General features: G+C 32.6%; 1 protein-coding gene across 2 annotated transcripts in view; it reads right to left on the reverse strand.

Moving 5' to 3' along the window:
• LOC128954591 (protocadherin Fat 4-like) overlaps positions 1-14617 on the reverse strand; it is a 48666-nt gene that overhangs the window by 16455 nt on the left and 17594 nt on the right. For both annotated transcript variants that reach the window (XM_054300194.1, XM_054300193.1), the window contains exons 11-24: positions 13686-13795; positions 10667-10732; positions 9389-10405; positions 8371-9312; positions 7669-7700; positions 6485-7401; positions 6126-6407; positions 4029-6032; positions 3352-3774; positions 3141-3259; positions 2844-3047; positions 2634-2732; positions 1872-2531; positions 1598-1763 (exon numbers count right to left, since the gene is read on the reverse strand). In XM_054300194.1, the coding sequence (XP_054156169.1) occupies positions 1598-1763; positions 1872-2531; positions 2634-2732; positions 2844-3047; positions 3141-3259; positions 3352-3774; positions 4029-6032; positions 6126-6407; positions 6485-7401; positions 7669-7700; positions 8371-9312; positions 9389-10405; positions 10667-10732; positions 13686-13795 (7041 nt within the window). The remainder of the gene's footprint in view (positions 1-1597; positions 1764-1871; positions 2532-2633; positions 2733-2843; positions 3048-3140; positions 3260-3351; positions 3775-4028; positions 6033-6125; positions 6408-6484; positions 7402-7668; positions 7701-8370; positions 9313-9388; positions 10406-10666; positions 10733-13685; positions 13796-14617) is intronic.

Here is a 14617-nt window from a genome sequence, read left to right on the forward strand (position 1 = left end):
TTTATTTATAATAAATCTTTTAGTTTTGTGTTTGTATCTGTTTGTACCTAACAATTAATAATTTGTTATACAGTCGTTAAATAAAAAAATAGTTATTTATTTATTAAATCAATAAATTATTTATTGATTAGTATATATTAGATAAATTATATATATATATATATATACAAAGCATCAATTATTGTAATAAATTATTATAGACGATATACTGTATAATTAATACCAAAAAAAATAATAATAATAAATAAAATCAAACTTTATAATTGAAAAAAAATACTTATTTATCCCATAAAAATTAATTGACCTCACAATGCATATTAAAGCATAAAACTTGAGAGAAAAATATTTAATTTAATAATAATGATAATTAAAAAAAAAATATTTAGTATTTTTTAAAATAGCACACACTATTTATGCAGTTATTTTACAATCATCAAATAATATAATATGATAATGATTATCATGAAATAATATTTTTTATTTAAAAATAATGTTTATCTGTAAAAATAGTTTATTTTTTCACAAATAATAAAGATTATTATCTGTGACATGAAATACAATTTTATATTATAATGATGTTTACTATTATTTTTAATCGTAATCTTTTTATTTAAAAAAAATATATATATATAATATCAGATTTATATACATATATAGCTTATTATCAAAACTAATTAAAAACAGCTCTAAAAAAACTATACATTTTACAGTATATTATAATTTTAACATAAAAAACAAATATTATATATTGTATATGACATATATTATGGAGAAAACAAATTTAAATGATGAAAAAAATATTATATTATATATTTCTCTAATATCTCATAATAATAATAACTTTGCAAATATTTATTTTTATCGCTTAAAAACTTATTATTATTAGTTAAATATAGTGTAATATTATACAGTATTTATGATTACATTTAGTAGTGAGAGAGAGAGAGAGAGAGAGAGAGAGAGAGAGAGAGAGAGGTATTCATTCATATAAGATATCACTAATGCTATTATAATTAGTTATTTTTATATACAGTACATGAATATATTATTATTATTATTATTATTAAAAATATAAAGTAATTATATTATAATTAGCAATAGAAAAATGATTCATTAGTTACGATGGAAAATAATTAGTTATTATTACAATAATAATAATTTTTTTTTTCACATAAATTTATCATAACTATCACATATCGCTTACATATATAACAAAGTAAGTCATTAAAAATACAGTTATTATTATTAATATTAATAATAATATGGAGAAAAAAAAGAGATATTATTAAAGATATGGGAAAATTAAACACTTTGTATTCAATTCAAAAAAAAAAAAATTGTAAAACATATATTCACATCAATACCCCTTATATTATACATACTTTATATATACAGTCAGTATATATTAAATAGTAATTTATAAAAATTTAATTTTCATTCATTCATTCATTCAACTATTATATTGTATATTAAAAAAAAAAAATATTTAATCACTGAATTATACTTCCAATAATATTTCATTTAAAATATAATGAATTCAATATATATTTTTTAAAAAAATTATTTTTAAAAAATAAATACATAAATATATACATACCGGCGGGAACGTTATTCAAAATTGCATACTCGACGGCACCGTTTCTACCGATATCCTCATCCTTGGCCCTGAGGACACCTAATTTCAATTTGTTTGCCGTATAGTTGCCCTCGACTACATTGAACTGGTAGTGTGTATTTTCAAACGTTGGCTTATGATTGTTAACCTTTTTTTTTAAAAAAAAAAAATGGATAGATATATACAACATATATAGAAGTTAAGCACAGGTATTATCAATTGGGGGGGGGAGGGAGGGTAGACAGCTATCACATACATCGACAATTGTTACATTGACAGTGGTACGGGCGGCCAGACCGTTACCATCGACAGCCGATACATTCATAAAGTAGACGGTTCCGGGTACCAGGGTACCGACAACAAAAATTTCACCGCTAGACTTATCGATACGTATGTCACCTTTGCCGCCGTGTGTTATATAGTATTGTATTTTTGAATTAGGTCCGACCTCGTCGGCATCGGTAGCCTTGACTTCGACTACTTTGGATCCGGGTCGGGCTACTTCAGGTAACAGTACATACAGTGGTCCATGTTGGAAAGCTGGTGCATTATCATTTTCATCTTCGACACTGATAGTCAAATCCGAGGTCGAACTCAGACTACCCCTATCGACAGCTGTCACCTTCAGCTCGTATTTGGCCTTTACTTCCCGATCGATGATCTGTTTCGGATCTTTCGGCGTAAACAATACGGTTCCCGAATCCAGAATCGTAAACATATCCGACCCGTCGCCGGCCAACGAGTAGGCAATCAGCGAATTATTCCCAGCGTCCTTGTCGTGCGCCTGGATTTGCGGTAAAATGCTGACCGCAGTTCCCGGCTGCGAGTTTTCTTTGATGTGTCCCCGATATATCTGCGTAAACAGTGGCACCTCGTCGTTCATGTCCAGCACATCGACTATGACTTCGCTGACACTCTGTGGTTGTGTCCAAAAGAGGAAACAAATGATTTAGTCATCCAGACATCCATCATCACAATCAATGGTTCCCATCAAATGATAAACAGTCATAAAACTTACAATCTTAGTGACGGGTCGTTTCTCTTCCAGTTTAACCGTAAAGATATAGTTACTCCTCTTTTCGCGATCTAAACCTACTTTTGTATAGATCTCGCCGTCCTATAGATAAGTCCATTGAATTAATTAATTGTTTGTTTTTTAAATATGTGATTATAACAAATGTGATACAATTTTTTTTTTTTAAATATCAATCAATCAATCAAATCAAACCTGTGTTATATTGAATATGGATCTCATTTCAGTGTTGACAATCGTATACTTCATCAGTGCATTGATACGATGTTTACGAGGTTTCAGTTCAACCCGTCCGACCAGAACACCCGATTGATTTTCAAGTACAGCGAACCTATAGTGCGATTGATCGAAACGGGGATCCCGTTCCTCGGCTTCGCTAACATAGATATTCAAATTGGTCTGCAAATTACAAAAATTAATTAATTAATTTAAGGTATAACCATCAGCAACAACAACAAACATCTCAGACAGTCTATTATCATATTAACTAACCGATGATTTCCATTGTCCATCAAAAGCATCGACAATTAGGATGTAGTGTTGACTTTCGGAAATGTCCAATTGGCGCGATATGTTGACAATACCGGTTATCGGGTCAATAGTAAAGGGAACTATAGCCGATGGCGGGAGGGGGTCAATAAATGGTTAGGAAAACTTGTGTCTATAAACTTAAGGGTCTAATAAAAAAAACAAAAACACATACCGTTTCCCGTATTTTTGGCAAACGAATAGACAAGATTTGTGTTGGCCGGCGAATCGGCATCGGTAGCCTTCAGTTCGGCAACAACTATGCCTACCGGTGCGTCCTCTGATATAAACTGATAGTACGAGTCGCGTTCAAACTTAGGCGGCGAGTCGTTGATATCCTGTATGACCACAGCGACCATAGCTTTGCCCATACGCTGCGGTTGGCCTTTGTCTTTGGCGGCCACAAACAGTACGTGTAATGCCGACTCTTTGACATTATATTTTTCCCGATCCAATTCGGAAACAATGGTCAATATGGGTCCGCCTTCATCGACATCCAGCCTAAACTCTCCATTGGCATTGCCATCAACAATATATACCTCCATCTGTCTATTGATACCGTCATCGTAGTCGACAACCGGTAATCGCATACGAGTGCCTGAGATAATAGGGAAAAATTAAAACAAAAAAATAATAATAAATTACTGCAAAATGTTTAAAAAAACTGTTTTTCCTTATAATACATGATTTTATGTGTAAATAAATTAACATTAAATTATAGAAAAAAATATTTATTTATTTTTTTGGTGTATTATATTTATGCCAAAAAAACTAAGTTTTTTTTCGGTAATTTTTTGTCTTAAATATATTTTTTGTTATTTATTAGTGAAATCAATCAATCAAATGACTTACCAATACTGGTCGGTCCTTCGGTAACATTGAGTACAAACGTTTCGTTTAGGAAAGTTGGTGTCCAATCGTTTTCGTCTAATATAATAATATGAACGTTAGCCCAACCGGTATTGTTGGCCGAATCGATGGCCACTACCCGTAGTACATAAGCCGGCGATCGTTCCCTATCGGGTATGATCTTTACGGACATTACACCGGTTTTCTCTTCCAAATCAAACATCTCGTCTTCATTGCCTTCGATGACATGATATCTCAACTTTCCGTCGTCCACTTCATCCTTATCGGTAGCCGTCAAAGTGGTCACCACTTGACCTATCGGTGTATTTTCTTTCAGTTCAACAACAAAGTCCGACTGACTAAAAACCGGATTATTGTCGTTGACATCTTCGACCATAATCTTTACGCGACTATTTGCCGAACATCGTTGATTGCTGGCCGTAATGGCCAACGTATGGACGCCCTGTAGGAACTTCGGCATCGAATCCCTATCCAAGATCTTCTTGATCCTCAGCGTCACATTCATGGGTGTATCGCCTCCTTGACGGACATCAATATAGAAGTTGTCGTTGGAGTTGTCTTCGGTAATCTGATAGGACAATCGTTGGCCAGAAAACTTGTCGACATCTTCGATGAGAAGATCGGGCAGTACTATCATATCGGGCGCCGAATTTTCCTTAATCGACGCATAGTATTCGGTAAACGGAAACTTCGGACATCGGATATTGTGGTCGAGTAGTCGGATGACAACACCGGACTCGGAGTAGTGCAATGGTTCGCGTTTATTATGAGCCGATACTATGAAATGGTAGATATTTTGTTTCAAATCGGACGGATCGAGTCGGTTGGATGTGAATATACGGCCCGAATCGTGATCGATGTTAAATTTTTTGGCATTCAATTGGCCACTATTTACCGATGATATATTGTACCAAACAGGCGATCCATTAGGAATGGTAGCTCTCGGTGTCAGCAAAGTAGCTCCCGGTTCGAGTACAGTATCGCTTTGGACAAAGTACTGGACACTAGTGAACACTGGTGTCGGCTCTTCAATGGAATCTTTGTAGACTTCGATACGCAAGTCTTTCGACGTAAACAGTTGGCCAGCGCTGGCCTTATCGGCGGCAATCACACGCAGCGTTTCGGTCATTGGTATCAGTTTCTGGGTGGCAAACATCTGGCCGGTCAAGGCATTGATGGCAAAGAAATGACTTTGCGGTTCGATAGCGTAGACCACTTGATTGTTGCCGTTACGGTCGCTGTCCAAATCGGTCGACTGGACCGTATAGATTACTTCGCTATTCGGCGATACCGATTGCGGTACACGAAGTATGCGCGGCATCGACAGTATCTCCGGTGAGTTGTCGTTGATATCGTTGACGTGTATCTGTACGACAGTAGTGGTCGACTGGGACTCTTTGGTCTCGTCGCGGGCTTCGACAACAATTTCATGGTATTTACTGGACTCGTAGTCCAGTGCCGATTCCAGTGTTATTCGGCCATTGGTTTTGTCGATACGGAATGCATTCGGATGTGACGACTTGACAATACGGTAGATAACTTTGCCAGCTTTACCCGGATCGGGATCCAAGGCCAGCACTTGGATCAATGGTATGCCGGTAACATTTTCGTCGACATTTACCGAATAGGAGAATCGGTCAAATTTTGGCGGATGATTGATGGTATTGGAGGCCCGAACGACTAGAATCGATTTGCCGATATTCGGTGTTACGCCGTGGTCCTGGGCAAACACTTCCATCTCGTAGGTAGCGTTCGGTTTGTCCATCGGCAAGTTGGCCACCAGTCGGACCAAACCGGTTTTGGCGTCTATTTCGAACATACCGTGCGTATTCTTGATCCAGTAGGTAATGTCGCCGTTGTTGGCACTATCGGGATCGGTTGCCTGAACCTGGATGACTGTACGACCCGGATGCAGATCGTACGGTATGGATATCAGGTACCTGTCCTGTTCAAAACGGGGCGGATTGTCGTTTTCGTCGATTATTTCTATGTCCGACAAAAACAACAACAAACAGATTAATTGATAAGTAATAAATTAATGGCCGTCTCAAAAACAAACAAAAATTAAGGGTGAATTACCGACTGAAACCGGTGCCAAAACTTCAAACTTGCCATCGGTGGCCACCACTGAAAACTCGTACTTGTCTTTGACCTCCCTGTCCAACACTTTTTTCGTACATATCTCTCCGGTAGCCTTATTGACGGCAAACACATTGTCTTTGGTATTTGATAGCAAATAGCTAACACTGTCAACTGTATCGCGTGAGTTGGCCTCGACAGTCAAAAAACAATGTCCGGCCGGCAGGTTTTCGGGCAGTGTTGCCGAATAGACTGATTTGCTGAACACCGGTGAGTGATCGTCTGAAATGAATTGATTATTAATTTTTAGAGGATTTCTAATATATATGAGGAATAGGAGAAGGAATAGCTAGACTTACTGGTGTCCTGGACATCGATGACCACCATTGCCAGTCCGTACAGTTGTGTAATATGCGAATCGGTTGCCTGAACTAGCAATGAATACTGTTTTTTATTATCATAGTTAAGCTTAGGTCCCATTCCCGGGACAATCTTGATCTCGCCGTTGTGGCCATTGATAACGAATACGCCGTCTTCGTTGCCGCCGACCATCGAATAGGACACCGAATTATTTTGCAAATCCTTATCAATGGCTTCCACTTTGACCACTACTTTATCGGATTCACGTTTTTCGACGACCACTCCGTGATAGTTACTCGACGTAAATACTGGCGGATAATCATTACTTTCCCTGACTTTGACAATCACCTGAACACCTAAACTAAAGTTCTGGGGAACGCCATCATCGGTAGCCCTGACAATAAACGTATACTGTGTTCGGGAAATCAACGGTTTCTTTACGAACAGTCGGCCGCTGTCCTCTTCGATGTAGAAAAAATCGGTATCGCCATCCGATACACTGTATTTGATGGCATTGCCGTCCTCGTCGATGGCCCGAACCTGGCCAACACTGGTACCTTCGAATGCTTTTTCCTGGACAAGAAACTCGTACGGTAGTCCAACAAATTTCGGCGAATATTCATTGATGTTGGCCACATTGACCACTACGGTAGCCGTACCAATATTGGGCGGTTGGCCACCGTCTACGGCTATGATACCGAACTCGTGTTTGTCGCGGGTTTCCGAGTCCAGCGCTGCCAACAGTGTAATCACACCGGTCTGGTTGTTGATGGCAAACAACTGGTGCTCTTCGACCGTAGTATTCAAATAGTAGCCAACAATTTTGCCGTTTAGGCCGGCGTCCAGATCGCTGACCCGATAGAAGGCCGGAAATGTTGTTCCCGACGGTAGGCTTTCCGGTAATTCCAATACATATCTTCATTAAATATATTAATTTTTTTTTAAATGTATAAAACATCAAATAAGACATCAATTAATTAATCGATAAAAAAAGTTTTCAAAAAAAAAAACAAAACAATTGTATGAAACAAATTGTTTTGGAAAAAACAATTTAGGATTACTTTGTTTGGTTAAAAATTTTGGGGTCAATTAATAATTCATTAATGGATAGATAGGCCTATAATACTAAATACCGGCACCAAAAAAAACAATACAATACTAAATACTAAACACACACACATACCTGTCCTCATTAAAAACGGGCGAATTATCGTTCTGTATGTGGAAAATAAAAATGTATGAAAATAAATAAATAATTAATTAATTAAAACAAATAAATAAATAACTTATATATATATATATACAGTATATCTTAATTAAAATAAGAAAATAATTTGTATGTTTGTGTGGAAGTGAATCAATAAATAAATAATTAATTATTTAKTTTAGTTATATATTTAGTTTAWTAATATGTAGTATTTAGTTATATAATGTGGAAGTCCTATTGAAAATACAATAAAACATAACATTGTTTTTTTATATATATTAATAAAAGCCAACAATTAGGCAAACTGTTTAAAAATTGTTTTTAAATTTAGTCATTAGTTAGCGCTCATTGACTTTAATGTTAAAAAAAATTATTTATTTATTTAGTTTGTTGAGACTATCATTAAAAATCATTTAGTTTAGCTGTAGATAGAGAAACAATAATCATTAATACAAAACTAAAAAAAAAATCTATAGTTTACTGTTTATTATTATATTGTAAATTAAGTTTTATATGTGTGTTATATTTGATGTAACTATTAAGTTATACAGTATATCATTGAATAAAATTAAATAACAAAAATCAATTTGACAGCAACTAAACTAAACTAATGAAACAACAAAAATAAATATTAAATAATAATAATAATCATTAAAAAAAAATTAACGGATGACTGACCACATCGAGTACGTCGACTATCACCGGAACCGATGTATTAAACGAATTGATCGACAGTCGATCYCTGGCGTAGATCTTCAATTTGAATGCCTGTTCATTGTTAGGCATATCCCTATCTATTGGTTCTTTGAGTATCAGTTCTCCAGTCTTCTGATTGATGGCAAACTTTCCTTTTTGTTTGCGATTTTCTTCGCCAATCCAATAGATGATGTCCTGTTCGTTGGGTAATCGGCCGGGATTTGTGGCGTTAACGAAACCGATGGCCTGATTTTTCGGTAGACTTTCGAATACCCGAAAATGATAGGATTGTTGGTCAAAGATGACCAGTTCGTCGTTGATATCGCGTACCCGAACAATCACYTCGACGGAGGGATTGATTATGTTGGCGGCATTCGGTCCCTGAAATGGCCGCAGATTTCTGGCCGCAACGTAGAGTTTGTATTCGGTTTTTCGTTCGTAGTTTAGTTTTTCGGCGGTCGATAGTAAACCGGTTTCGGGATTAATGTTGAAAACGTTGTCATCATTACCGGCTAGTATCAGATATTTGATGACAGCGTTGTCGTTGGCGTCTCTGTCGTTGGCTTTTACCTGAAATATGTCGACCGGCGGTTCCAGTTCTTCGGATACTTCCACTACATATTGATTTTGTTCAAAATACGGTGCGTTATCGTTGATATCTTCGATGGCCACCACAACCGATGTCGTACCGCTCAACTGCGGTATACCGCTGTCGTAGGCAATGATCATAAACTCGATCTTCGACTCGGATTCTCTGTCCAGCCGTAAACGGGTTCGGATATTACCGGTTAACGGTTCGACAATAAAAGCATCGCTGGCCTGATCGCCGATAATACTGTAGCGGAGGACAGCATTTTTACCCGAATCGCGATCTAATGCCAACACTGAACCTATTGTCATGTTTTCGGCCATCTCTTCGACGCACTGATGCAAACAGCGGAAAGATGTTGTATAGGATTTCAAAAGACTTTATTTAAAAAAAAATACTGAAAAAACTTACCGAAAAATTGTAGAAATTATGTGTAAAATGCGGTGCATTGTCATTGATATCGACCAAATTGACCAGAAGTGGTGCCACAGCTGTATTGATACCGTCGGACACCTGAACGAGCAAATCGTAGCTTTGTTTTCGTTCAAAATCCAGTACAGCGGCGGTAAACACTCGACCGGCTCTCGAGTCAATCAGAAACAACTTTTCATCGTTTCCGGCAACTATTGAATACTCGAGATTGGTATCGATGGCGTCGTTATCTCTGGCCATAATCTGTGTAACGTAGGCGCCTTCGGGTAGCGATTCGCCGACATAGGCCTCGAACGGTGCGCCGACAAACTCGGGTACCGAGTTGTTGATGTCGGTTACGTTCACACGAATGATGGCCACACCGGTACGCCTCTCGAATCGGGATTTGGCCGAATCGGAAGCGACAACAAAAAACGTATACTGTGTGGGTTTGGCCACCAAATGCGGGAAAGTATCGGTAACATAAATGGATCCGTTATGCGGAAACACGTCGAATGGCACACTCTGACTAATCGTATCGTTTTGTTTATAGTAGACTACCCGTCCGTTTTCGTTCAAATCTTTATCGTTGGCGTAGACACTGCCCACTATGGTAGCCGCGGGTGCCGTTTCCAGTACAGCAAACGTATAGAGATTTTGCGGAAAAAATTGTGGATTATTATCGTTAGCGTCCAACAGGTTTAGCTCGACGGTAGTGTATTTGGCTTTTGCCGCTTCCGGATTGATATTAGGCTTACGCTCGATGGCCGTCACTTTCATCTGAATCCTGTCGTTGCTTTCCCTGTCCAGTCGAGTCGGATCTTTGACACTAATCCAGCCGGTATTTTCGTCTATTTTGAATGCACCCGACGGGTCGTCCAACAGGTATTTGAAGTGAGCGTTGTCTCCTTTGTCGGCATCGACGGCAAACACCTGGAGTACTGTAAAACCTGGCGGCAGGTTCTCCATGACTGTGATGTTATACATGTCGTACTCAAACTCTGGTGAGTTGTCATTCTTCAGGGAGAAGGAGGAGGAAGAAGAGGAAGAAGAAGAAGTGGAGGAATGGTATTAATTGTGATTTTGTTTGTTTGTTATGTTTGTTTAAAAATAATTGGTATTATATTTGACATCAATTATATACTATATATATATATATAAGTTATAAGTGATACAAATTTTTGTTAATAATATATATATTGAGTAACACTTAGCAAAAACAAAAATTAGATTTTAATAGATTGATTGATAGGGTATGTAATTGTATTCAACACTTACCACATCCATCACCGAAACGTCAACTCTGGCCAATGCCTGTCTCAATGGATTGTCTACCTGTGCTGCCTATTGTTGTAATATTTTTAAAAAAWATATATATGTAATGATATAATAATAATAATAATGATAAATTTAATTACTTTATTTTGATAGTTTATTTCAATGTTATATTTCTCAATGTGATATAATTTATTTTTATTTTATTTTTTTTAAATTTTATATCATTTTATTATTGTATTGAATATACACTTTAATTAATGTATTATAATATAATAAATATAAGCTTAAATATATATATATAAATTATATTTTCGCAATTCATATGTAAAAACTGTGTTTTGTATATCTGATATATAAATGATTGTTGTGTTGATTAAACCGGACTTAATATTACGATATATATATATATATATATATATATATATACATATATATATAATATAAAATGTGTGGAAAAATAAACAGTTAATCTGTTTATTGAGTGATTGAAAAGAGGATTTGATTTTTTTTGCTGTTAAGTCAAATCAAATTGAATTGAATTTTCAAAAAAGTTTTATGAAATGTATTTTATTATTATTATTATTATTGTGTATATAATATTTTAAGGGAAATATAATTACAAGATATGTGTGTATATGTGTGTGTAAAGTATTATATCAATTGAATTGTATTTATTATTTATTTATTTAAAAAATTTGAATATAGGCTACCGGTGCTCCACACTTGTATAGTTTAAGCAGCAGCACTGGGAGATTTTTTAAATACAATATATTTGCTCCAAATTATTCAATCACTTTTGTATAATAAGTCTATCAAAGATAAAAAAAAATTTTATGATTTTTTCTCTTATATAACTGTATAACTCTATACTTTTTTTTGTTGAAAAAAATGTGATAAAATAAAACTGTCGACAATATAATTGGGAAGTATTTAGGTGTAACCCTATGCCTGAGCGCCCGATCGGTGGCTAAACAATACGTTGAACTGGGAGTTATACTGTAGTTAATAATATGATAGTCAAAGTAATAACTAAACTATAATATAATACTAAAGTCAAAGTCAAAACCAAAAACAACTAAATTGATAGTAATTTTTTTGTTGTTGAAAAAAATGAGATAATACTGTATATAYATATATACAGTATATAAGTAATATAACATATAATTCTGGCGCTAATATATAATTAATTATTTAAAAGTTTGTCTCATTTAATATATATAAAAAAACACAYACACTTATACTTTAAAAGTTATACCAGTTATAACTTATACATACCATTCCCTTAATCTACCAGTGCTATTTTTTTTTATTTAATACTGTATCACATTTTTGAATTTTGCTGCTATTGTGTCCCTGACTTATATTAATTTTATATATATATATATAAATTTTTGAAATATTAATAACCAGACATACAACTAAAATTTTTTGCAATACTTTTATTATTGTTATTATTATTAAATTTTATTATTATTATTATTATATTTTCTTAAAGTATTATTATTATACTGTATATATATACAGTAATATTTAATAATAATAATAATAATAATAAAATATTTCTGGTACTTCATTTAATCAATACTTAACGCCTTAATTATTTATATTACACATGTACTGTATATATATATATAAATAGTTTATAATAAAATAAATTTATAAATTTAGTATTTGTGTAAATTATTAAAAAAATACTTATATACGGTATTTATATAATGAAACAAAATTTTATATTTTCAATTACGCTATACATTGTACTGTATATAATATCAATTTATATATTGTATATATATATAAAAGGGTCTCTAATTGAACTGTCTATTAATGGTTTTCATAAAAAAAAATAAAATAAAAATGTTTTTAACACACAAACACAATAGCTTTAACATTGGTTCCCAAATTAAAAATATATATATATTAAAAAAAAAACTTTTATCAAATGAGATGATGGGACGCGACTACTGGTTAATGAAAAAAAATGTTTGATGAAAAACATTGTGAAAATTTTTTTACCCCAAAAATACTACCAAAACTATTTATGTATTATATATACCGTATATATATATAAGCCATGTGTGAGATAATAACTTTTTAAGTATAATCTTTTGTAAAAAATTWTATTTTTTTCAACAATATATTTCACATGCATCTCTATGTATACCACAAACAACAACAACAACAACAAAATAATAATAATAATAATTTTGAAGGGTAAAAATTATATTGTTAGAAAATAGTTTTTAAACTTTTGAAAATATTATTATTATTATTATATTTTAAAAAGTTATATATATAWRTATATAAACTATTTTCTAATCTAAATATTGTATATATTCAACAACAACAACAAAAACAGCAAAAAAATCCGGTTAAATAAAACCGATTAAAATCAGTTCCCAATTTTTATTCCCCCAAAAAAAAATATTATTTTTCAATTATTACAATTATTATTATTTGTGTTTGATTTTTGTTTTTAAAAAGTTTTTCCACAAAAAAATAAAATATTTTTTTATATATATTTGTTTTAATCGGCAAATAATAATAGGACAGAGAGAGAGATATATATTTGATAAAAATTAAAGAGAGARAGAGAGAGAGAGAGAAATTTATAACAATTATGTGAAATATAAGTCAATCACTAAAGCATACAATCAAATATCCAATATGTTTCATAAAAGTAATTTTTAATATATAGGTATGAATGTATGTAAGTATGTGTGTAAGGGTGTATGTGTGTGTGTATGTGTGTGTGTATGTGTGTGTGTGCATGTGTGTGTGTATATATGTGTGTGTATATGTATGTGTGTATGTGTGTGTATATATGTGTATATATGTGTATATATGTGTATATGTTTGTATGTGTGTGTATATATGTGTGTGTGTATATGTTTGTATGTGTGTGTATATATGTGTGTATGTGTATGTATGTGTGTCTAAGTGTGTAATGTTTTTTAGTATTTTTTAAAAAATCAATGACTGATTATTATTATTATTATTATTATTACTAAACTATTATTACCTGAATTTGAAGACTGAGTACAGCGTTTGGCAGACTTTCCAAATCGATTTCTCGTACAAGAAATAGTTCACCCGTTTGGTCGTGCATTTCAAAAAAGCCCCCCTCATTGCCTATAATAATATACAAAAAATGGGGGTCAAAAAAATCAAAATATACAAAATTATATAATATATATATACATTTAAAAATTTATAYATACTTTATAATATAGCAATGATATATAAATATATGTATTTACAATACAATTGAAAAAGTTATATATATACAGTATATATATATATATATAAGGYATTTAAAATTCAATCACATTTATATGTGTTTTTTGTTTGCAAATAGATTTTTATATATATATATATATACAGTTATACTTGCAATCTATATATTGTWTATGATTTTTAATTTTATATATATWTTATAAAATTATTTGTTTTTTAAAAATATTATTTTTCCATTCAATTTCTTCATTTTTTTTTGTTTTTATTTTATATTAAATATTTTGTGTGTTTGAGATTAAAAAGTCGGTCACTTTTTTTTAACTACTATTACTACTACTACTACTATTCAGCCAACAAAAAAAATTCAGTCATAATATTGTATATACAATATATTATATATATATATATATATTTTGTATATAGTTTTGTATAATTTTTGAAAATCAATTTAAATGAGAGTTTGTTTTTACCATTTAAAGCTAATAATGTAATTATACTATTATTATATATTAATATATATATATATAAAATAACTCCATAAAAATATTTAAATCATTTTCACATAAACTATTTATGTTATTATTACATATACTGTATAAATACTTGCTGTTTAAATATCAAATCAATTGAATCAATAATACAGTAATTWTTWAAAAAAACTATTAGTACCGCTATATAAATAAATATGTGATTATATTATGCGAAATAATAATAATA

Source organism: Oppia nitens, unplaced genomic scaffold (genome assembly GCF_028296485.1).
Source record: "Oppia nitens isolate AA-2021 unplaced genomic scaffold, nextdenovo-longstitch-racon4-pilon3 scaffold28_pilon_pilon_pilon, whole genome shotgun sequence".
Taxonomy (NCBI): Eukaryota; Metazoa; Arthropoda; class Arachnida; order Sarcoptiformes; family Oppiidae; genus Oppia; species Oppia nitens.